At 41.9% G+C, this 25,793-nt stretch overlaps 1 protein-coding gene across 2 annotated transcripts in view; it reads right to left on the bottom strand.

Annotated features, from left to right (window-relative positions):
• ogdhb (oxoglutarate dehydrogenase b) overlaps window positions 1-12,374 on the bottom strand; it is a 34,327-nt gene extending 21,953 nt beyond the window's left edge. Inside the window, exons 1-4 of one of the 2 annotated variants that reach the window (XM_053339816.1) lie at window positions 12,328-12,374; window positions 9,896-10,309; window positions 6,129-6,317; window positions 3,983-4,076 (exon numbers count right to left, since the gene is read on the bottom strand). In XM_053339816.1, the coding sequence (XP_053195791.1) occupies window positions 3,983-4,076; window positions 6,129-6,317; window positions 9,896-10,129 (517 nt within the window). In that variant the 5' untranslated portion in view covers window positions 10,130-10,309; window positions 12,328-12,374. Of the gene's footprint in view, window positions 1-3,563; window positions 3,664-3,982; window positions 4,077-6,128; window positions 6,318-9,895; window positions 10,310-12,327 lie in introns of both variants that reach the window. The other variant, XM_053339817.1, reaches the window with a different exon arrangement.
• Window positions 12,375-25,793: the final 13,419 nt, after the last annotated feature.

The following is a 25,793-nucleotide window of genomic DNA, read 5'->3' as shown; positions in this document are numbered from 1 at the left end:
TGAAAAGGACGGGCCTCTGACTTCAAAAGCAGGTGATTGTTATGAGCTGTAATAGGATGCTTCCACAGTTAATAGCGGCATTGTTGTAGTTTCACCGAGTTCTGCTTTGTCCCCGCGGAGCTGAGTGTCACGGGGGTCAAACTGTGGGTCACTGCCATCCGTTTAGGGTTTAGGGTTTAGGGTTTTTTTATAAGCGGCCTAAAAGAATATGTGAGAAGCTCTGCAATTCTTAACTAGTGTATGTTTGTGGGGGTGTTTCTGTGCCACCAGAGCTCTCATTATAAAGTAGTAATCTGTGTAATCTGACTGTTAAAGGTACGACAAGACCCCCAACCCTCTGCTCCTTCTCCACTGATGTGCTGCCCATTCATATTAACAGACTCTTTAACACCCTGTTAGGAACATGATTGGTTGTATGGGCCTTGAATTGAACTAGATTGGTAGAATTAAAGCTTGTGGTAGGTTTATACTTTGATAGAAATGATAAAAAATCAGCTTAGAAACTAGTATGTGTGATATTAATAACCAAGAATATATCACTTCTCTCTTTATCAAATAAAGCATTCAGTTGTTTTTATCATTAATCTTCCTGTCGTCCTCCCGGGTCAAATTGACGACCGTGTGTTTTGACTGTTCCTTCTTTCCTCCCTACCTTCCCTCTTTACTTTCCTCCCTTCCTTCCTTCCCTCCCTCCTACCTTCCCTCTTTACTTTCCTCCCTTCCTTCCTTCCTCCTACCTTCCCTCTTTACTTTACTCCCTCCCTTCCTTCTTTCCTTTCCTCCCTCCCTCTTTTCCTTTTTCCTCCCTTCCATCCTTCCTTCCTTCCTCCTCCCTTCCATCATTCCTTCCTTCCTTCCTTCCATCATTCCTTCCTTCCTTAGATCCTTCCATCCTTCCTTCATTCCTTCCTAGCTTCCTTCCTTCCTTTCTTTCTTTCATCCCCCTACCTTCCTCCCTTCCTTCTTTCCTCCATCCTTTCTTTCTTCCTTCCTTCCTTCCTTCCTTCCATCTTTCCTTTCCTCCCTTCATTCCTTCCTTCCCTCCCTACTACCTTCCTTCTTTTCCTGTCCTTTCCTTTTCCTCCCTTCCTTCCTCCCTCCCTCCTTTCCTTCCTCCCTCCCTCCCTCCCTCCCTCCCTCCTTTCCTTCCTTCTTCCTTCCTCCTTTCCTTCCTTTCTCCCTCCCTCCTTTCCTTCCTTCTTCCTTCCTCTTTTCCTTTCTCTCTCTCTATAATGAGTATTTTATTAATAATTTAGATTTTGGCTGATAACTTGCTGTGTCTTATTGATTCATCTAGATGTCTAAAGCCTCAGAGAGCTTTCTAGTAAGTAAGCCATAAAATATGAAATTACACATGTTGGTAAATCATTAACAAACCGTTCTTCCACTATAATTATTATCTCTATGTCTGCGTGTTAATCATTTGTTAAGAACGACCCAAAGTGGCTCCTCAGGGGAGAGAATAGGAAAGGTCAAATCAGCAGAGCCTTTAAAGAGCCTTTCTTTTATTTAACCCTCCTGTTGTCCTCAGGTCAAGGAAGGAAGGAAAGGAGTAAGGAGGGAGGGAGGAAGGAAGGAAGGAAGGAGAGAAGGAAGGGAGGAAGGAAGGAAAGGAGTAAGGAGGGAGGGAGGAAGGAAGGAAAGGAGTAAGGAGGGAGGGAGGAAGGAAAGGAGTAAGGAGGGAGGGAGGAAGGAAGGAAAGGAGTAAGGAGGGAGGGAGGAAGGAAAGGAGTAAGGAGGGAGGGAGGGAGGAAGGAAGGAAGGAAGGAAAGGAGTAAGGAGGGAGGGAGAAAGGAAAGGAGGAAGGAAGGAAGGACGGAAGGAAGGAGGGAAGGAAAGGAGTGAGGAGGGAGGGAAAAAGGAAAGGAGGGAGGAAGGTAGGGAGTAAGGGAGGAAGGAAGAAAGGAAGGAAGGAAGGAAGGAAAGGAGTAAGGAGGGAGGGAGGAAGGAAGGAAGGAAAGAAGTATAGAAGGAGGGGAAGAATGAAGGAAAAATTAAAGAAAGCGGGAGGAAGGAAGGAAGGAAGGAAGGAAGGAAGGAAGGAACAGTCAAAAGAGAGATGGGGTCACTTTTACCCGGGAGGAGAACAGGAGGAGTCGTAACAGGATCAACAACCAACAATGAACTGATCTACTTACAAGTATTATGTGTGTATTTAAAGCCTGATACATCTTAATCCTCTGTGCTGTAGAACTCTATTGAAAACTATTAAAATCACGTCAATGAGCCACACAGCTGCACCGGGTGACACGTTCATTCATTATTATTATGAAGAGCATTTGAAGGAATGCTCGTCGTGCTACATATGACAACCTCTTGACTTTATACTAGGGCTGTCAAACGATTAATTTTTTTAGTCGAGATTAATCGCAGAATTTCCATAGTTAATCACAATTAATCGCGTTTTTAATTGCATGTTTAAAATCCTGTTATTTTACATTTGAAGGCAGTTTTAAGCCCATAATGTAAAGCATTTCTTACCAGAGTGTCTTAACTGGGAATCAATCACGGCTCTGCTGCGACTCCCACACTCCAAAATGGTACTTTGGCTGTCAGCGTTAACGCGTTAATCGCGATTAGATTAATGCAATCCATAACGCGTAAATTTTTTTAAATCGCATTTTAATTTTGCAAGCCTTTTTGTCCCTTCTACTCCCCCGTAGACGGCTCCTCTAGCTGTAGCGCTATGCTTTGAAGTGGCCTCCTGCAGTAAACCTACCGCGCTGATGGAAAGTAAGAGAGCTACTGGACTTTTGAACGGCTTGTTTAACTTTAAAAAACTTCAAGATGGTTCAGTTGACAAGTCAAAAGTAAAATGCAACCTGTGTCAAATGGAGTGCGTCGAGTTTGAGTTAGCACCTCCACGCTAAACACCCAGGTGCAGCCAAGCCAGCCTCAGCTCCACCAAAGGACCATTTTGGAGTGTGGGAGTCGCAGCAGAGCCGTGATTGATTCCCAGTTAAGACACTCTGGTAAGAAATGCTTTACATTATGGGCTTAAAACTGCCTTCAAATGAAAAATAACAGGATTTTAAACATGCAATTCAAAACGCGATTAATCGTGATTAACTATGGAAATTCTGCGATTAATCTCGATTAAAAAAATTAATCGTTTGACAGCCCTAAAAAAAAAAACATCTATCCCAGTTTCTCAAAGCCCAAAGTGACGTCTTCAAATGTCTTGTTTTGTTTGACCTAGAGAGATTCAGTTTAAGATATAAAACAAAGATAAGCTACAGATTGGAAGATCTGTAACCAAAGAATCAGACAATTTGGGCCTTTTTTCTTCTTTTTCTTCTTATAAAATGACTCAAAACTTACAAATTATCACAATACCTGCTGATTCATTTCCTCTTGATCGACTAATCCATTATTGTTGTACCTCTAATTTACCCTGATGTCTTTCCCCCCACTATACCTGCAGACACTATCACATATTGACATGATTGTGATCTTATTTCAACTAATTGTGCAGCCCTAATAAGCAGATATGGGATGTTAAAGGGAAATTCTTTCTCATAACTCCTAATTTCTCTCTCTATCTGCTATCCTACTCTTCTCACCCAGTTCAGTTTGGGTAGTGATGATATCAGTAGGTGTGGGCTTCAGGTCGACATCCGTGATGCCCAGAGGGTCCAGCTGAGCCACGTGGTGACCGCGGACCTACAGTATATTTGGGGGGGATGGGGACAGGGGGCAAGGGATGGGAGGCCGATGGTGGAAGGGGCGGAGGGGGGGGGGGGCACTCAAGATAATGATGTGGGAGTTTTTGGGTGTATCACAGGGACAGAGGAAATAAAACGTAGGGAGACAACAAGGGAGTAATAAAATAGAAAGAAAAAAATAAAACCAATGGGACAAACCAAAGAGTAAGTAAGGATGGGAGGAAGTATGGAAGGGATCCGTAGAGGGAAGGAAACGAAAAAAAAAAGGAACAGAGAGGAAATCGTTAGTAGACACGTAGCAGGATCGTATTTCTCACCAACGTTCTGGAAACCAACGGTGCACGGTGCATCGTCAAAGTCTACACAGCTGATGTCCAGTGGGTCCAACTTCGCTATGTGATGCCCTCGTACCTACGCACAGGGCAATACAACTCAGTGTCTGTGTGACTGCTTTAACAGATCAGTCATCAGTCTTTGTCAACCTTCTTTTTTTCTTTTTTTAGCAGATTCATGTCTGTCTGTTGATTGGAAACTGCTGAGCACTTCCTGTAAGATTTCCTAACATATGTCTACACATGTGAGCCGAAACCTGGACACACATGTAGGTCAAAGGTTGTGCAAAAGCTGCCAAAAAGGAACCACTGTTGGACCGTTAGTGTTTTGTATTTAAGTCCAATGTCCAAAAAACAATAAGTTAAGTAAACAAACTGATGAGAGCTGTAGGCAACCTGAGCAATGGTGGAAAGTACACAGTAAATTTTGCAGTGTTAAATCAACACTTAAAGAGTTAAATCAACACTTAACGAGTTAAATTTAACACTATTTAACTCTTTAAGTGTTGATTTAACACTGCAAAATTTACTATGTATGTCTACAAGTATAATAAGCACAGTATTTGTAGTATAATAAGAAATTGTACTTCACAGGAATATTTAAATAGGAAAATAATCTGTCTGTTGCTATAATTACAACTATAGTTATATAGCTACAGTCAAGCCCAAAATTATTCATACCCCTTTTGGACATGCCACTTTTTGTTCAAATGTAAATAAAAGCTGACTGAAATATTTTTTTTACCACAATGATGCCTTTTGTACATCGTCTTTTTATCTTCTTGGAGACGCCTGTGTCACTTCCGGTCAAAAAACAACTTGCTGGTTGAATAAAAGTAACTTTAAGTCAAAATTTGCCAGGGGTATGAATAATTTCGGGCTTGACTGTACATTGTGAAGTTACAGAGCAGACCAAGATCACGTTTCCAGTTACTATTTCCTATGAACAAACTCATATAAAACTCATATAAAACTCTTCTATCTAAATCATTGCTTAAGATCAAATTTCATCACTGGACTTTATTCCATATATGTCATCTAATGCTTCCATGAATCACTATATTTGTGATATTTATCTCAGTAAAGTTTGACCCGACCAACCAGTGCAGGCTAAAAAAGCTTGAATAATCTTTTCCCAACAGTAAACTGCAAAGTCAGACTATTCTCAGGTTGTTGTTTGTCCTTCCTTATCATTTAGCGGTTCAATTATCTTGTGCTGATAGCAGAGGCCTGAACATAAATGTCAGGGAGTGGGTGGTTGCATTACAGTCCCTCTGAAAAATGTCACAGTCAGAAAATAGTATAGATGGTGTGGAACCGCACAAATATACAAGTTAACCCTAAAATAATGACACAACAAGCATTTTCTGTGAGACACAAGGGGTCTGTTCGAAACCGCATACTTTCCTACTACTCGTACTCTGACGTCATTTGAAGTATGTAGTGTGTTTCAACTGCGTAGTTTGTGATTTAGAGTATGTGAGAAGTTCCTGGATGGTTTACTAGATTCTCCAGAAATGCAGAGTATGCATCAAGAGCTGACTACTCACACTCACATTACCCAAGATGCAACACTACTACTCACACTCACATTACCCAAGATGCAACGCAACTTCTGAAAAAAACCCAAAATACAAACGTCACAGATCGCAAACTTGGTGGTTTTGTTAGCTACAGCAGGGGTATGTTCGCTTCCTGTTTTCAAAATAAAAGCACCAATTCTATTGTTATGGTTTTCTTAATAATAAAAGGTAACAGGTGTTTTATTTTGTGCGTTACTGAGTGACTTAAGTGGCTCCGAATTCTCAGGAACAAAAAAACAGGTGTTATTCGGACAAATTAGCGTCACATTGTGGATCTAAAGGGCTACTTTACTTTCTTCCTAAAAAGGTTAGAAATGTGGATAAAGTGGTTTATTTACAGAGTTAGAGCTAAAATGAAATCAGCTTCAGCCTGATGATTTCAGCTCGGGTAGGAACCAAATGCATTGTGGGTTATCGTGTAGTTTACTACAGTGTAAACGGTCTTCTTACTATCTGGTCGTTTAGTGGGTATTATAGAAGTATGTAGTATAGAAGTATAGAGTATGTAGTATGCGGTTTCGAACACAGCCCTAGTGTTTGTAGTTTACCTGGTATGCTCGTATCAGTGTCTGGACTGCAAGATGATCCTCCACCAGCTTCTCCACATTGGGCTGAGATCCAACCAGTGCCTGGACACTGGCCAGTCCCTGAGTGGTCCCACTAAGAGGTGGAGGGCTCTGGTAAGCTGCACCAGGTGGAGCCCCGGCGTTAGCATTGCGGAAAAATATATCCCACGACTGAAAGGGAGAAGAGAAAGGGAAGAGACAACTTACTCAACATGTTTAAACAAATACTATCATGCTTTAGTAGTTCAGCTCCAGCAGAGAAACTGGGTCACACCGAGTCAAATGGTAAATCCCATGAATGTGTAATGCTGTTTGTGTCTTCTCAAAGGTATTACAATTAAGAGTTTCCAGTTTGTAAATAGTCATTATATCAACCTTCATGTCATAATTACACCTAACTGACTTTTTTTGACATGAGAGCTCTAATATATCTGACAATGACATAAAACAGAAAATACGCACGTGCCTCAAAAACTGAGCAAACATGGGTGCCTCATGTCAGCCAAAGTCCATCGTTCAATGTAATAAAAGCCAAATACAATGCATATAATATCATTTTGCCCATGCAGACTATTTTAAACCATCATACTACCAATTCAGTTATCATACAACCTTTACAGAGTTGTCACATGCAAATTCCTAATGTGGGAAACCCTGAAGATGGCATATTATTTACCATGTTCACCATCTTAGTCTGGTGTGTTAGCATGCTAGCATTTGCTAATTAGCACTGAACACAAACTACCTCTGAGTCCGATGGGGAGGTCATTATTTCTGCAGGGAATTTGGTCATAAACTTAAATTTTGACCTGATGATGGGGGCAACATGAAAAGTTAGAAAAAAAAAAAAAAATTAGAATTTATCTTTTGGGGAAGTTGAAGGGTAGTAACAAGTTTTATAACAATCCATCTAATTGTATTTAATCCATCTAATAAAACAAAAACAAAAATGTAGACCTCATGGTAGCATTGGGATTCATCATCGGCAATTATCTGTTACCATGAATGTCTTGCTGCTCTATGTGTAAAGTGCCTTAAGATGACTTTTGTTGTGATTTTCAGACATTTTCTCCTAAACACATTAAATAGGTCATAAATGTATTTCTAAAAAAGGTGTAAAAAGCATTTCAACCATTTAGATTTGAATTGTGGAGCTAGACTTCACAAACTGTGTTTCAAGATTTCTGTGTTCAGGATTTAGTCGGCGGGTCTGAAAACACACTACTTCTACTGCAGTCTACAGTTAGCCAGTTAGCCGAGTTAGCTGCCGAGTTAGCCACCGAGCTAGCAGGTGAGCTAGCAGAAAGCTCTCAGACGTAGCGTCCATGTTTCTGGTAGAGGTGGTGACTTTGATTGACAGGTGACACTTGGTAGTGAAGCCTAATTTCATATACTTTGAAGCCTAATTTCATATATTTGGCGATTTTTTTAATCATTCAAATTTGGCAGGGTGGTTAACAACACACTTTTCTGTGGTATGTCAAACTCAGAACACATATTTATTCTTACTTTACACAGACTTTAAGCTATTTCAAACAATAATTGAAAACTTTGACCTGCTATTGAAAAATCAGAGGATCACCAAAGTCATTACAATCTATCCTCTCAATGTGTTTAATATCAATCCATCTAATAATTGTCAAGATATTTCACTCAAAAACAAAAATGTCAACCTCAGCGTGGCCCTTGAGGAAAAATCATGGCATCACCAAAGTCAATATAATTAATTCTAAGGGGTTCATTAATGTCTGTAAAAAATAATGTAATGATAATCCATCCAATAGTTGTTGAGATATTTCAGTCTTAGGTCAGTCACGTCACTACAAACACTCATAACTGCGTGTTTGACCTTGCATCTAAGTTTCTAACGGCAGAGAAGAGTAATTGGCTTACAGCGGTGAGAAGCTTTTGAATCAGTGTTGTCACAGCTTAAACGAAGCCTCCTCACATCCGCCTCTGTAGTTGGATATCAGCTTACAGGGAAGGTAGGGATGTGACATAACACACAGAGGAGGCTTTGACCACACCACTGTTAACGCCACTTATAACACAACTCGTTAGCAGCAAACAATGACTGCAGGAGGTTTGTGATAACGAAAGACACTACTGGACAAAAACCTTACAAACACTATAAAGTCTTTAAACGGGCGTTGGATCATTACCAACATCCTAACCTTTGATCTTCTACAAGAAAAATATTTCTTTTAAACATTTTTATGACAGCTCTAAAATGTGAAAGCCTGTGTCCAAACGTTTCCGGGTTAATCCACTTAATGACGTTTATCAGCTTACTGATAGTAAATCTGACGTTGTTCCACTTGGCCCTTTACCGAAAGCAAAGTTTAAAGTTCGAGACAAGTTTGGCAACCTGGCTTTTAATCAGGCTTTCTAGTGATTTGTTTGTAAATGCTGTTTTTTTTAATCACGAGATTGAATTCAAAAGACCTATTCAGTGTTGTTCTGACTGTCAAAAGAAATAAAAAAATAAAAAAAAGAATTGGGTCATTTTTGAGTTGGAGAAAGTGGCTCGTATTGAGTCAAACTTTGGCTGTAAACACAACTAAAGTACTGTAGTAAATTTGTGCTACGACATCTTAATAATATATGTTCGCACTGTGTTAAAGCTATAATAAGCAGTGCTATAATAGATAGGTATCCTCAGGGTGTCAGCACATTTTTAAGAACACATTCAGTGACCTTTAAAACCTTTTTTAACACCTCTTTAAGATTGCTGAGACATATAATAATGCAAATTTGCTGATTTTACTGTTGTAGTGGGTTGAAATGGAGCAAGTAATTTATATAGGACTGCAACTTATGATTAGTTTACTGCTACTGTTACTCCTAATGACTCCTATTGATAAGTCTCCTGTTTGCAAACAATCGAGGATGTCCACTCAGCAGGGCGGTATATAACTTATAACCACTATTCTGACCGCTTAATTAGGGACTTTCACTATTTATAAATAGAGCCCTTACTTAAAGTAGAATTACTGTTTGGAGGTGAATTTAGGCCACAAAGTTAAAGATTACAAAACGCTAGCTCTTGCAAGTTATGAGAAATGAGTGTGGCCCAAACAATTACTGGGCAGCATGGGTTAAAACTTTAAAAAAGTTAAGTAAGTAATTAAGTAAGACTTAATTAATAAGTATTATTTATCAGCTGCAGGAGGTCATAGAGAGAGACTCTGAAAATACATGAAATGTTTTCCTTCTCCTTCTTCTAAAGCAATTAGTCTGCATCTTTATCAGCCGTCACTGAGCCCCTCGCTGATAAATATACAGCTACAAACACACAGGAGCAGGTATGGATGATCCCGAGCAGCAGGGGCTCTGTGTCTGGAGAGACTTTCAGCTTTGAAACTGAACTTCCCAACGCTATGAGCACCACCTCTGTTCACTGTGCTATATGTCATTCACTTTTTGCTCTACTTCTCTCTGCTGCTGAGGTGCGCTCCTATTCAAACAAGCGCACACGAAATCCACACAAAAGTATCAATAGTGTCTATTTGTGCAACCTTCACCCTGCTCCATTTTGAACAAGTATCTGCTACCGTTGAGAACTATTTCTTTTATGTTTTCTGGCTCTCAGAAAGACATTGAGGGGCACTTAGGGTAAAGGGACACAAAAGGGTTGGGAAAGGACATCACATTAATTAACATAAGATTCATTGTGCGGGAGCTCTGAGCCTGCTTTAATTAGGTGAATTAGCATGACGGCCTGAAGGCAATTTGAAGATGATCTGTACCTTGTGCACATTCCTGGGATTCTCCAACCATGCATAGTACATCTCCTCTACATAGTTTGAGCTGGTGCCATTAAGAAAGGGCTCAGCCACCACAGATGTGCTCTGGCGCCTTGCGGGCTGAAACGTCCTTAAGCCCCCTTCGACCCCCAATGTCCTGGGCTGTGAGAGGTTCTGTGCTGTCTGTGCAGCCGTTAAAGGCCGAAGCCTCGAAACTGTAGTCCTTAAGCGATGCATGGCTGCAGATCAGCCACAGCTCCTCACCCCCCTCCCTTCCTCGATGAAGAATGCAGCAGAAGTTTCCTGGACAAGAAGACCCGCCAGGCTTGTCAGAAACGTCCCCTCCTGTCTGGATGAACCGGTCAGGCTGGATTCCCCACAAATCCGGCTTCTCTTCCACTGTTTGTCGTCTGGATGCTGTTTAGACAGAAAGTAAGTACTGTCAATCACAAATACTGTACTTCATCAGTGTGAGCAAATACTGAAGACAAATCCCACTTATCCCCCAAAACTTGTTTCCTACTTGGTAACGTCTGTTTCTACAGTGAAAAATGCTGATTACAATTTCCTTAACCCTTACATATTGTTCAGAGTCTAATTTGACCCAGTTTTACATTTAAAAGAAGGAAAAAAACACCCTAAAAATGTCAATTTAGCCAGAAATTTGATGAGCTTATCCTAATGTGACCCACAATATACAAACATTGAAATAATTCAACATTTTTGTGCAGCTAATACACATTTTTGTTGAGTGTTTGACCCATATTTATTTAAAAAAATTCAAAAACTACCTTACAAAAATACTCTTTATCCACATTTAATTGAAATTATTTGACACTGGACCAATATATAATGTGATTGTGATGTTTTTTCTCCATCGACAAAAAGAAAGTCAAGAATGCACTCTTTCCAAAACTATTTTAAACAATTAATCCATTATTAAAACAATGTATTATCTATCAATCAACTAATTCAATAATTGTTTCAGCTGGTTCCTACTAACTCATCTTCTTTCACTTTCTAAAAAAGACTAACTCTATGGGAGTACTTTCAGCAGCAGATAAAATCTAAATAAATAACAGTGGCTATGATAGTAGTAATGAAAGATGGTAAACATATCACCCAGTGCACTCATTGATGTGTTTTTGGAACACAATGAAGCTTTGTGGCATAGAGGAATAAGCCAGCGTTCGCTACACAGACAATGCTTGTTAGTTGGATTAATTTGTTGTTGAATTTTGTGATGTGTACTAGATATAAAAATATAAAACACAACCTTATCTTAAATGATATGAACACAGTTTGTATTGTCACTTTATCTTTGCTACCAGTATGTCCAGGTCAGATGATAAAACTCAGTACAGTAAGTCCTGTACATCCTAAATATAGCATGTAGTGAGTCAAGGAAGGTCCATAAAATTTGGGTAGAGTAACCCAAACCCACGCCCCCCATAAACACTCACACACACACACACACACACACACACACACACACACACACACACACACACACACACACTCCACTATCACTATCATGCAAGGGGAGTTGCATTCATTCTCTGTTAAGCTTAACAACCACCACTATACATGTATTCCCCTTTATTTCTAACCTTAAACTTTAAAGTATTAACTGTAAACATGTATACATACATTGTAGGGACCAAGCCCCAAAAGGAGTCCCCACTATGTAAACTTAAGGGGACATTGCATTAATTCCATGTTAAGCTTAATAACCACTACACATGTATTCCCCTTCATTTCTAACCTTAAACCTTAAAGTATTACCTGTAAACATGTATACATACATTGTAAGGACCGAGCCCCCAAAAAGGAGTCCCCATAATGTACCTGTGTTATTATAACATCCCCACAACATCTATAAAATTTGGGTACAGTAACCCAAACCCTTCATAAAAACAAACACACACACACTTCACTATCACTTAAGGGAACGTGGCATTGACTTGCATTCATTCTCTGTTAAATTTAACAACATCCACTGCACGTGACCCCCAATCCTAAACCCTTTTCTAACCTTAAACTTTAAAGTATTGACAATAAAAATGAGTCCCCACAATGTACACTTAAGGGGACGTTGCATTAATTCCCTGTTAAGCTTAACAACAACCACTACACACACATTTAACCTTTTTTTTCTAACCTTAAACTTTAAAGAATTAACTGTAAACTTGTTTATGTTACATTATAGGGACCGAGCCCCCCAAAAAGGAGTCCCCACAATGACATAAGGTCCCCACATGATCCGTAACACACGTACACACATACACACACACACATACCAACACGCTCGAGCACAACAAACTGTTATAAACTGAACAGTGTCGCGTGCTTCGGTCACTAAAAAAGATAAAACATGTATCCTTCTCTTAAAAGTTAACTGAGTAAAACTTTTCCTTTAGTTTTCCGGTTGTTACCTTTTCTGCGGTTTTTCTCTCCGGTAAACCTTCACCGAGGAGCAGACCGTCCTGTCCTGAGCGCGAGCAGGATGCGTTGTGTTCTGTGTGAGTGTGTTTGTGTGTGTATGTGTGTGTGTGTGTATGTGGTAAGTCAGCGCGTGCAGCAGCAGCGGCAGCGGCAGCAGCAGCTGAGTCGCGCGCCCGGTCACTGTCTAATCACCTCTGGTGCTGATCTGCGTCACGCCGGGGATGACGTCAGCGCAGTTGCATCAGCAAAACTCTGCAAACCTGAACTCAGAGCTCTTTACCCCTAAACCACTGTCCTAATTCACTGTTTATAAGTCATGTTTAAACAACTAATTTAAGGTTTAACACATAGTAAAGTAGTTTTAATTGAATTTAAGCTAGTTTTTACTCTAACTTTTAATAAACCCTTTCTCTTTTCTTTCTGATTTTAATAGATCAGGTCAAAGCAGTCACTCAGGGATATTGATTTGTTTATCATACTTATTTTCTCATTGGTCTCAATTTTAGTCTTTTAATTTATTCTTTGGTTTTTATTCCTTTTCTTTATGTTGTCACTTGTTCTGTCTCATTATCAGCTTGTCAATCAACTTTGAACTACATTAACCTGTATTAAAGGTGCTCTTTAAATAAAGTTTGATTAATGGATTGATTGATTAAAGATTAAGAAAAAGTTTATATTGAAGTATTATGTAATATACTTGTCAACAACAACAATTATAACTCTCATCAATCAATCAGCCGATCAATCAATCATATATATAATTAAATATGATTACAGCTGTGTTATACCGTGAAATCAAACATTAATTGTATATATGTATGCATGCTTCATATTATATATATCTACTCACAACTACTGTTTATCTACTGCTTATAAATACTACACTTTTACCTGTAATAAAGAAGTAAAAACCAACGCCCCCTGCTGGAATTATACATTAATGTGTCACATAATGAAATATTTTTAGATTTATACATTTATTACATTTAAATCAGCTAGATTAAAATATAGCTGTAGAATTTCTTCTCATGTCTCAACAAAAGCACTTCAAAATCATTCCTAATTGTACTTATTTCGTGCTCCCTCTCAGTAACTGTGACGACTGCTTTTATATCTTGAGTGCAGCTCATTTAGATTCCTTTGTTCCCGATGAGGTTAGACTCTGTAAGCCCACATCCTGCTGGCACTTATTTTCATGTTGATGTGTGTTAATGTAGTTTGTCTTTTGGCAGCAGAGCTTTGTTGGTGATGCTAATGAATTCTTTCTGATGCTAAAGACAGCCATAAAAAAAAAAGAAGACATTTACACTTACACCAGTTTAGGCAGCTACTTACATTCACTGTGTCCTCGTTGACCTGTAAACCTGTTAAGTTAGATCTGTGGGGAGGAAGGCAGCAAAACAACATTGTAAAACATACTGTTAAAAGTAAAGGAACTGTATTATCAGGATACAATTAAGTATCCTCTCCTTCCTCTCTCTCCTCTCCTTCCTCTCTCCTCCTCTTCCTCTCCTTCCTCTCTCTCCTCCTCTTCCTCTCTCTCTCTCTCTCCTTCCTCTCTCCTCTCCTTCCTCTCTCCTCCCTCTCCTCTCTCTCCTCTCCTTCCTCTCTCCTCTCTCTCCTCCTCTTCCTCTCCTTCCTCTCTCTCTCTCCTCTCCTTCCTCTCTCTCTCTCCTCTCCTTCCTCTCTATCCTCTCTCCTCCTCTTCCTCTCTCTCTCTCAATCCTTCCTCTCTATCCTCTCTCCTCCTCTTCCTCTCTCTCTCTCCTCTCCTTCCTCTCTATCCTCTATCCTCCTCTTCCTCTCTCTCTCAATCCTTCCTCTCTATCCTCTCTCCTCCTCTTCCTCTCTCTCCTCTCCTTCCTCTCTCTCCTCTCCTTCCTCTCTCTCTCTCCTTCTCTTCCTCTCTCTCTCTCCTCTCCTTCCTCTCTCTCCTCTCCTTCCTCTCTCTCCTCTCCTTCCTCTCTCTCTCTCCTCTCCTTCCTCTCTCTCTCCTCTCCTTCCTCTCTCTCTCCTCTCCTTCCTCTCTCTCTCCTCCTCTTCCTCTCTCTCCTCTCTTTCCTCTCTCTCTCCTCCTCTTCCTCTCTCTCCTCTCCTTCCTCTCCCCTCTCCTTCCTCTCTCCTTTCCTTCCTCTCTCCTCTCCTTCCTCTCTCCTCTCCTTCCTCTCTCCTCTCTCTCCTCCTCTTCCTCTCCTTCCTCTCTCTCTCTCCTCTCCTTCCTCTTTATCCTCTCTCCTCCTCTTCCTCTCTCTCTCAATCCTTCCTCTCTATCCTCTCTCCTCCTCTTCCTCTCTCTCTCTCTCCTCTCCTTCCTCTCTCTCTCTCTCCTCTCCTTCCTCTCTCCTCTCCTTCCTCTCTCTCCTCTCCTTCCTCTCTCTCCTCTTCCTCTCTCCTCTCCTTCCTCTCTCTCCCCCTCTTCCTCTCTCTCCTCTCCTTCCTCTCTCTCCTCTCCTTCTCTTCCTCTCTCTCCTCTCCTTCCTCTCTCTCTCTCCTCTCCTTCCTCTCTCTCCTCTCTTTCCTCTCTCTCTCCTCCTCTTCCTCTCTCTCCTCTCCTTCCTCTCTCTCTCCTCTCCTCCCTCTCTCTCCTCTCCTTCCTCTCTCTTCTCCTTCCTCTCTCTCCTCTCCTTCCTCTCTCCTCCTCTTCCTCTCTCTCCTCTCCTTCCTCTCTCTCCTCTCCTCCCTCTCTCTCCTCTCCTTCCTCTCTCTCCTCTCCTTCCTCTCTCCTCCTCTTCCTCTCTCTCCTCTCCTTCCTCTCCTTCCTCTCTCTCTCTCCTCTCCTTCCTCTCTATCCTCTCTCCTCCTCTTCCTCTCTCTCTCCTCTCCTTCCTCTCTCCTCCCCTTCCTCTCTCCTCTCCTTCCTCTCCCTCCTCTCCTTCCCCTCTTGTGAAGCCTAGTTAAACCAGTTAAACAGTGATACTGGTTAGACTGCTGCCTTGGCATCCATATGACACTACCTATTAAGTCAGTTTAGCTAACCACTGTAGTGTTTATAGGCTACTGTTTAAGGCAGGGGTGTCAAACATGCGGCCCGTGGGCCAGAACCGGCCCGCCGAGGGGTGCACTCCGGCCCACTTTCCCTCCTGTGTTCTTTTTCTTGCTTCCATCTGTCCTTCTTATCTTTACTATTTTCTTTTCTTCGTTCCTTCCTTCCTTCCACCTGTCCTTCCTCCCTTTTTTCCTTATGTCCTTCCTTCCATCTGTCCTTCCTCCCTTTCTTCCTTCTGTCCTTCCTTCCTCCCTTTCTTCCTTCTGTCCTTCCATCCATCTATCCTTCCTTCCTTTCTTCCTTCTGTCCTTCCCTCCATCTATCCTTCCTCCCTTTCTTCATTCTGTCCTTCCTCCCTCCCTTCCTTCCTTCCTTCCTTCCATCTGTCCTTCTATCCATTTCTCCTTCTTACCTTTCTTCCTTCTGTCCTTCCTTCCATCTGTCCTTCCTACCTTTCTTCCTTCTGTCCTTCCTTCCATCTGTCCTTCCTACCTTTCTTCCATCTGTCCTTCCTACCTTCCTTCCTTCCTTCCTTCCTTTCTTCCTTCTGTCCTTCCTTCCATCTGTCCTTCCTCCCTTTCTTCCTTCTGTCCTTCCTTCCTTCTGTCTTTCCTCCCTTTCTTCCTTCTGTCCTTCCTTCCATCTGTCCTTCCTCCCTTTCTTCCTTCTGTCTTTCCTTCGTCCCTTCCTTCCTTCCTTCCATCTGTCCTTCCTCCCTTTCTTCCTTCTGTCCTTCCTCCCTTTCTTCCTTCTGTCCTTCCTTCCATCTGTCCTTCCTTCCTTCCTTCCTTCCATCTGTCCTTCCTCCCTTTCTTCCTTCTGTCCTTCCTACCTTTCTTCCCTCCTTCCTTTTGCCTATCTTTCCTTCCTTCCTTCTGTCTTTCCTCCCTTTCTTCCTTCTGTCCTTCTTTCCATCTGTCCTTCCTCCCTTTCTTCCTTCTGTCCTTCCTTCCATCTGTCCTTCCTCCCTCCCTTCCTTCCATCTGTCCTTCCTACCTTTCTTCCTTCTGTCCTTCCATCCATCTCTCCTTCCTACCTTTCTTCCTTCTGTACTACCATCCATCTGTCCTTCCTACCTTTCTTCCTTCTGTACTACCATCCATCTGTCCTTCCTCCCTTTCTTCCTTCTGCCCTTCCTTCCTCCCTCCCTTCCTTCCATCTGTCCTTCCTACCTTTCTTCCTTCTGTCCTTCCTTCCATCTCTCCTTCCTACCTTTCTTCCTTCTGTCCTTCCTTCCATCTGTCCTTCCTCCCTTTCTTCCTTCTTATTTCCTTCCTTCCTTCCTTCCTTCTTTCCCTCCATCTTTTTAATGATCCGGCCCACATGAGATCAAATTGGTCTGTATGTGGCCCTTGAATGAAAATGAGTTTGACTCCTCTGGTTTAAGGCCTTCTAATTCTAATAAAGTTTTTCTAGCTGCCCCTTGTCTTTAAAAATGCTAACACACACATGCAGTCAAAGAAGGATTTGTGCACTTATACAACAGGTACATTTATACACTCTGGTTCAGTGCCAGATGTACTTCATGCACCACTTCAAACAAAGCAATATATATATCGACCTTTGCCCTGTGACTGCTTATGTAAAGAGTAAATGAACAAACTTCCTCTTTCATCACTATCAAACCTTTTTCAAGTGTTTTTTTTCCAGGTGATCAAACAGCTGTGTGGCTCCTTCGCTTCAGTCGATAACCAGTTTTACCAGCACTGGGATCTAAAACCCAGAATTATATCGATTCCTGTGCTCCTCCCCCGCTCCTTGTTTCTGAGCTTGCTTCAGCTGTTTCTACTCCCTCTGGTTAACCCTTAAACAGACAACGTGCACCAGGAGATACAGACTCTTTAACCTTGTTGTCCTCCCGGGTCCTTCCTCTGTCCTTCCTTCCTTCCTTCCTTCCTTCCTTCATCTGTCCTTCCTTCCTTCCTCAGATCTAAGTTCAGCTGTTAGGGTAAATGTTCCCTCCTTCTGTCCTTTCTTCCTTCCTTCATCTGTCCTTCCTTTCTTTCTTCCTTCCTTCCTTCCTTCCTTCCTTCCTCCCTCCCTCCCTCCCTCCCTCCCTCCCTCCCTCATTTCCTTCCTTCTTCCTCCCTCCTTCCTTTCCTTCCTTCTTCCTCCCTTCCTTCCCTTCCTCCTTCCTTCCTTTCCTTCCTTCTTCCCTCCTTTCCTTCCTACCTTCCTTCCCTCCTTCCTTCCCTTCCTTCTTCCTCCCTTGCTTCCCTTCCTTCCTCCTTTCCTTCCTTCTTCCCTCCTTTCCTTCCTCCCTTCTTTCCTTCCTTCCTTCCTTACTTTAGGTGCAAATGACATAACTAGTAAGGTCTGTTTAAGGGTTAAACTCTGCCCTTTGGTTAATTCTTACAGCCTGATTGCAGCTCGACGAGGATCAACATGTGCATTAAATAACCAATAAAATCATTACACGCAGAGACTGATACCCAACCACGAAAACAAATAACTCACACTACGTTCTGTGTGTGGACATCAGCCAAGATAAGAGAGAGTGAGGGAGGAGTAAAGTGCTCTCTGCATTGCTCATTTTATTGGTTCACACACTGATTACATCTGATCACATCTTTTTTTTTTTTTTTTTTATATTGATAAGACTTGGAATGCACACCAGAGAAATCATCATCATCGTCATCATCATCGTCAGTATAATATTAATATAAAAGAAATCAGAATGAGAAATGCATTGTTTCACACGCAGTAGCATCATCGTCTGTCATCTCCTGATCAAACTGAGGGAAAAAGAGGCTCTTCTAATCTTCTAATCGCAGTTAAAAGGAGTTGCAGCCTACGTCCTTACACACTTATTCTGCCACATGCTAATATTAACTAGACGTGGAGCGGTTGCCAAATGGGACAATGACTCTATTAGTATCAGTAATCCTATTTAAAGTACTGATACTTCTTTTAGTGTTTGAATGAGGACAGGAAGGAGCACTGCTGGCTTCATGCCCATACAGGAGATTCAGTCATGGCATGTAAGGTATTAAAAAAAAAGAAAAGAAAAGAAAACACCAAACACAACCTGCAGAGTGTGAGTCTGATAATAATCCATTTGCTCATGTTTATGGATGTGACCAAAGAACCGGTTCCTTTTATAGAAGAAAAACAGGTGACTTGTGATATTTGACGACTGCTTTGGTTCAGTTTTAACCCTTAAACAGACCTTACTAGTTATGTCATTTGCACCTAAAGTAAGGAAGGAAGGAAGGAAAGAAGGAAGGAAGGAAAGGAGGGAAGAAGGAAGGAAAGGAGGAAGGAAGGGAAGCAAGGGAGGAAGAAGGAAGGGAAGGAAGGAGGGAAGGAAGGTAGGAAGGAAAGGAGGGAAGAAGGAAGGAAAGGAGGGAGGAAGGGAAGGAAGGAGGGAAGGAAGGTAGGAAGGAAAGGAGGGAAGAAGGAAGGAAAGGAGGGAGGAAGGGAAGGAAGGGAGGAAGAAGGAAGGAAAGGAAGGAGGGAGGAAGAAGGAAGGAAATGAGGGAGGGAGGGAAGGAGGGAGGGAGGGAGGGAGGGAGGGAGGGAGGGAGGGAGAAAGGAAGGAAGGAAGGAAGAAAGGAAGGAAGAAAGGACAGAAGGAGGGAACATTTACCCTAACAGCTGAACTTAGATCTGAGGAAGGAAGGAAGGACAGATGAAGGAAGGAAGGAAGGACAGATGAAGGAAGGAAGGAAGGAAGGAAGGAAGGAAGGACAGAGGAAGGACCCGGGAGGACAACAAGGTTAAAGAGTCTGTATCTCCTGGTGCACGTTGTCTGTTTAAGGGTTAATGAGCAGAACTCTTGATATTTAATAATTAAATCACAAAATGCAAAACACTGAATCAGACAACAGAGTACAGACCGCTCATATTACTCAATAATCAGTAACAGCAGGCTGGTTTCTGTATTTGTCTATATGCACTCTTAGTATTGGAATTACTTAGTTGTTAATTTATATTATATATATTATTTATATATATATTTATTTAAAAAAATATGTAGCCTGCATAAGCTGCATAATGATTTTAAAGCAAATCAAATCATTATTTTATGCTACATCATTTTAGGCTAAATGGAAAAAAGTATTTAACCCTTAAACAGACCTTACTAGTTATGTCATTTGCACCTCAAGTAAGGAAGGAATGAAAGGAGGGAGGAAGGAAGGAAGGTAGGAAGGAAAGGAGGGAATAAGGAAGGAAAGGAGGGAAGAAGGAGGAAGGAAGGAAGGAAAGGAGGGAATAAGGAAGGAAAGGAGGGAGGAAGGGAAGGAAGGGAGGAATAAGGAAGAAGAGGAAGGAAGGAAAGTAGGAAGGAAAGGAGGGAAGAAGGAAGGAAAGGATGGAAGGACAGATAAAGGAAGGAAGAAAGGAAGGAAGGAAGGAGAGAGGAAGGAAGGAAGGACAGAGGAAGGAAGGAAGGAAGGAAGGAAGGAAGGAAGGAAGGACAGAGGAAGGACCCGGGAGGACAACAGGAAGGTTAAAGAGTCTGTATCTCCTGGTGCACGTTGTCTGTTTAAGGGTTAAGGTGGTTTTACTGCTCTTAAATGTACAAAAAAGAAAAGAAAATTTGACCCTGGACAGTACATAAGGGTTAAGAAATGACTGTACCATTATGGATAAACATGCACAATACTTGAATTCATAATTATGATATAATTTAATTCAGATGTTTTGAGGCATTGTGAAGCATTTTGTGTTGAAGAGTTCTGCAAACTGAACCAAAGCAAAAGTGAAATACTGCAAAAGTGGATTGAAATGAAGTAACTGCAAAGGCCTGGTTTGTCTTTATCTGTCTCCTCTTACACTCTGCTTATCATGTTGAGGAGGTCCCACCCTCACCCCCACCCAAAACCTCCCCCTCCCTCTCCTCCTCCCCCCACCCCCACCCTCCTATACCCCCCCCCCCTCCACCCATGCAGAAACCAGCACTGATCATTGTTTGCATTTTGAACCCTTTAACTGACTCTGTTGTTGGATGTTGGCGCCCCCTTGAGGACAGATTGTGGTACTGCACAGATTGTTACTGACCTGATGTTTAACACCAATTATCATAGACACTGAGGTTATATCTTTTATATCAATCTATATAATAAATATCTATATTTGTTATTTCTAAGAATCTATCTGAGGGTTTAAGGGTTTAAGGGGAAAGGAGGGAGTTTACATTCAATAAATAACTACATGAATAAATAATTAAATAAATAAAACATGTTTGTATTATTCAGACACCAGAGTTGTATTTGTAGCTGGATGCAGAATTAAAACCATGATTTTCCAGATTTGGTGATTTTAACATTTTTCAGATAAATTTAAGGATTAGCCCTTTATGGATTTAGAAATACCTCTCATTCATTAATTAGGCTAAATACACAATTAACCCTCGCATCGTCCTCCCAGGTCAAATTGACCCTTTCTTCCTTCCTTCTGTCCTTCCTTCCCCCTCACTCCTGCTTTCCTTCCATCCTTCTTTCCTTTCCTCCTTTCCTTCCTTCCCTCCCTCCTTTCCTTCCTTCCTTCATTCCCTCCTTTCCTTCCTTTTTCCTCCTTTACTTCCTTCCCCCTTTCTTTCCTTCCTTCTCTCCTCCTTTCCTTCCTTTTCCTCCTTTACTTCCTTCCTTCTTTCCTTCCTTCCTTCCTTCCTTCCTTCCTTCCTTCCTTCCTCCCTCCCTCCTTTTCTTCCTTCTTCCCTCCCTCCTTTTCTTCCTTCTTCCTTCCTTCCTTCCCTCCTCCTTTCCTTCCTTTTTCCTCCTTTACTTCCTTCCCCCTTTCTTTCCTTCCTTCTCTCCTCCTTTCCTTCCTTCTGACTCCTTTACTTCCTCCCTCCCTCCTTTCCTTCCTTCCTTCTTCCTTCCATCTTCCTCCCTTCCTTCCTTGACTCTAGGACAACAGGAGGGTTAAGAAAGATGTTGAATTATATTATGAAAAAGCACAAATTTGACTTTAGCTCATGAAAAGCTGAGACTTTCATATTTGGGGATAAAATGTAAAAAGAATAAGTGAAACCATTAACTGAATAAATAAAATGTAAATGTATCTACGACCTGGCTTACATCCTTGAATTAACTTTTTATTTTCGGGAAATAAAAAATAGCATTGCATTTTTGTATCTTTCCTTCAGAAGTGTGAAGTAAAAAAGCTGCACTTTTGAAATAATGATAATCTAAATTAAGCCCATAAAAACTGATTGATTAGGATTTTGGATTTTTTTCTGATCTGGATCCCAAAAAAAAAAAAGGCATATTCTGTCATTATCCTCAACAGCATCCTCATTATACTACACTATCATATTAATTATTAACACAAAAAAAAAAAAAAAATTATGCACTTACAAAGCCTGGAAAAAAGAGGCAATAGATTATATTTCACCAGCAGCTCAGTCCCAAAAAAATAAGAGAAAAATCAATAAATCAAAAAATCAATAAAAACGCACGATAACACCCAACGTACCAAATGTATTAACTCGGAATATCATGCAATTAAATACCATCTACAGCATAATTGTAGTCACCACGATGAAACTGGACATTTTTTTTTTTTTTTTTACATTAACAGCATGATAGTATGATGCAATCAAACCATTGTCATAATTATAATTGTCAGTAGTTAACTTGCAATGTTCAGTAACACAGAAGGAGAATCAATTAAGAACAACAGTAAAGGTCTTTTTATAGCATGCTGCATCGGGGGGGGGTTGGGTTTTTTTTTTTTTTTTTGTCTTTTTGTCTTTTTGCACGGCTCAAGAGGATCCGGAGGGAAACACGGAGGCGTCGGTTCATCGGGGGGGAAGAGTTCAAGTTCAACTACACTCCAAACAAAAACATAAAACAAACACTGGATGACGAAAAACTGATAATTACATAAACACCCACTAGTCTCTCTCTCTCTCTCTCTCTCTCTCTCTCTCTCTCTCTCTCTCTCTCTCTCTCTCTCTCTCTCTCTCTCCTCTCTATCGCTGTCTTTCTGTAGAGAGACGTGGTGCTTTTAACCTTCCTGTTGTCCTCGAGTCAAGAAAGGAAGGAAAGGAGGGAGGAAGAAGGAAGGAAACGAGTGTGGAAGGAAGGAAAGGAAGGAACGGAGTGTGGAAGGAAGGATGGAGGAAGGGAGGAAGTGAGGAAGAAGGAAGGAAGGACGGAGGAAGGAAGGAAGGAAAGGAGGAAGGGAGGCAGGGAAGGAGGGAGGGAGGAAGGAAGGAAGGAAGGAAAGGAGGTAGGGAGGAAGAAGGAAAGGATGGAGGAAGGAACGGAAGGAAGGAAGAAGGAAGGAAAGGAGGGAAGGAGGGAGGGAGGAAGGAAGGAGGGAAGGAAGGGAGGGAAGAAAGAAGGCAGGAAGGAAGGAAGGAGGAAGAAGTAAGGAAAGGAAGGAAGGAAGGACAGAAGAAATTAAGAAAGGGAAGAAGGAAGGAAGGAAGGAAAGGAGGGAGGAAGGAAAGAAAGGAAGGAAGGAAGGAAGGACAGGACGGGTCAATTTGACCCTGGAGGACGACACAAAGGTTAACTTTATGTTTCAGCCTTTTTTTTAAATTTAAATTAAAATTTTAATCGGTCGTGCAGAAACAAGCCACTCGCTAATAATAAGAATACAGTTATAGGAGGAAGAGGAGGAGGAGGAGTCATGCTCATCATAAAAAAAAGAAAAGAAAAGAAGCAAGAAGAAAGAAGAAAGAAAAAAAGAAAAGAAGCAAGAAAAGAGGGGTTTTTAAAATGACTAATAAATATACTGTACAAAGGTGAAAGAGCACAACGACAGACTGCAGCCATAAGAAGAAGAAACAGGAAGTAAAGGTGGAGGTGAAGGCGGACAGGTGCAGTCCAGGTGTGACGAGGGGCAAAAGGAAGTTAGTCCAGTTTCCTTTTTTTTTTTTCAAAATAAAATACTAATAATAATAACTGATAATAATAAGCCCCTCTTTGCTGTGTTGGGAGCGTCGGGAGTTCATCGTCTGTCGTTCAGGTTGGAGAGAGACACACAGAAGAAGAAGAGAGAGGAGAGCGAGGTGTGTGTGTGTGTGTGTGTGTGTGTGTGTGTGTGTGTGTGTGTGTGTGTGTGTGTGTGTGTGTGTGTGTGTGTGTGTGTGTGTGTGTGTAGATTGCAGGAGGACGATCATCGGGATCCCAAAATATCTTCACATCATCTCCGCCCCTTCGCTCCGTCCACCTGTACCTCTCTCCCACTGCTCATTTACTCTCTTTTAGATTATTGGCTTGTTCCGTCTCCGCTCCTCGTCTGCCTCCTTGTCTGCTTCCTCGTCTGCCTCCTCGTCTGCCTCCTCGTCTGCTTCCTCGTCAGCCTCCTCGTCTGCTTCCTCGTCAGCCTCACCGACCTGAAGAGAGGAAAGATGGTTTATAACACTACAAGGCATTTGGAAGCAGATTTAAGGATATTTTAAGTGTTAAGGAAGGAAGGAAGGGAAGGAAAGGAAAGGAGGGAGGAAGGGAAGGAAGGAAGGAAGGATGGAGGACCGAAGTAAGGAAGGAAGGTAAGAAGGAAGGATGGAAGGGAGGAAGGAAAAAGAAGGAAAGGAGGGAGGAAGGAAGGAACAGTCAAAACAGACATGGTCAATTTTCCCTCCCCACTCCTGTTTGATACTCCCGCAAAAATGTTCCTTCCTCCCTCTTTTCCTTCCTTCTTCCTCCCTTCCTTCCTCCCTTCCTCCCTTCCTTCTTTCCCTTCTTTCCTTCCTTCTTTCCTCCCTCCTTTCCTTCCTCCTTCCTCTCCTACTTCCCTTCCTTCTTTCCTTTTCTCCCTTCCTTCCTTCCTTCCTTCCTCCCCTTTTCCTTCCTTTTTCCTCTCCTACCTCCCTCCCTCCTTTTTCCTTCCTCCCTCCCTCCCTCCCTCCCTCCCTCCTTCCTTACTCCCTGCTTTCCTTCCTTCCTTCTTTCCTCATTTCCTTCCTCCATCCCCCTTCCTTCCTTCCTCCCTGCTTCCTTTCCTACCTGCTTTCCTTCTTTCTTCCCTCCTTTCCTTCCTTCCATCTTCCTCCCTCCTTTCCTTCCCTCCCTTCCTTCCTCCCTCCTTTCCTTCCTTCTTCCTACCTTCCTTCCTTCCTTGACACGAGGACAACAGGAGGATTAACTGAGCAACGTGTATCCAGTAAATTGTTCATGTAGTTATGACATGTAATATTTAATCCTAATAATATTTAAATAAGTTTAATACAGTGTGTGTGTGTGTGTGTGTGTGTGTGTGTGTGTGTGAGTGTGTGTGTGTGTGTGTGTGTGTGTGTGTGAGTGTGTGTGTGTGTGTGTGTGTGTGTGTGTGTGTGTGTGTGTGTGAGTGTGTGTGTGTGTGTGTGTGTGTGTGTGTGTGTGTGTGTGTGTGTGTGTGTGTGTGTGTGTGGCGGTGTGTTATATAACGTTGTGTAAGTAGGAACAGAACATCAGGTCGGTTAATGGACCCGGCCGGCTGAGATGTAAGTTTGGATTAGAAGTGTACGGTGGGATTATGGGAGCTGAAACGAGCTGCTGCTGGAAATGATGCTGCTGCTAAAGACTCAACCAAATATATAATGAGCTGGAAGATGCTAAAGATGCTAAAGATGCTAAAGATGCTAAAGACTGAACCAAATATATAATGAGCTGGAAGATGCTAAAGATGCTAAAGATGCTAAAGACTGAACCAAATATATAATGAGCTGGAAGATGCTAAAGATGCTAAAGTGCTAAAGATGCTAAAGATGCTCAGAGGAGGAGCCGAGAGGAAGAAGAGATGATTACAGATGTTTTAATGATATGAATAAAAGTAAGAGTGTGTTGTGTTCTGAGTTAATGCAAATATTCATTTTCATTATTGGTTAATACGTTTTCAATCAACTCTAATAATCTGATTAATTGTGTCCACTAATAATAGTGTGACATCTTCGTGTCATCTTCGCCAGGTCAAATTGACCCCGTCTGTTTTGACTGTTCCTTCCTTCCCTCCTTCTTTCCTTCCCTCCTTCCTTCTTTTTCTCTGTCCTTCTTTCCTTTCTCCCTCCTTCCTTCATTCCTTCTTTCCTCTGTCCTTCATTCCTTCCTTTCCTTCCCCATTTCCTTCTTTCCTTTCCTTCCTCCCTTCTGTCCTTCCCTTCCTTCCTTCCTTCCTTCCTCCCTCCTTTCCTTCCTTCTTCCTTCCTTCCTTCCTCCCTCCCTCACACTCTCCTGTCCTTCCTTCCTTCCCTCCTTCCATCCTCCTTTCCCTCCTTCCTCCTTCCCTTGCTTCCTCCCTTCTTTCCTCCCTGCTGTCCTTCCTTCATTCCTTCCTTTCCTCCCTCCCTTCTCTCCCTCCCTTCTCTCCTCTATCCTGTCCTTCCTTCCTCTTTCCTCCCTCCTTTCCTTCCTTCTTCCATCCTCCCTCCTTCCTTCCTCTCTTCCTTCCTTCCTCCCTTCCGTCCATCTTTCCTTCCTTCCTCCCTTCCTTCCTTGACTCGAGGAGGGTTAAGGTGTTTTTTCTTCTCTTAAATATAAAACTGGGTCAAAATTAGACCCTGAGAAGTATATAAGGAGTTTCTTTAGTACC

The sequence above is a fragment of the Scomber japonicus genome, chromosome 19 (genome assembly GCF_027409825.1).
Source record: "Scomber japonicus isolate fScoJap1 chromosome 19, fScoJap1.pri, whole genome shotgun sequence".
NCBI classification, from domain to species: domain Eukaryota; kingdom Metazoa; phylum Chordata; class Actinopteri; order Scombriformes; family Scombridae; genus Scomber; species Scomber japonicus.
The sequence above is the reverse complement of the archived record's forward strand: the minus strand, read 5'-3'. Positions and strand labels throughout refer to the sequence as shown.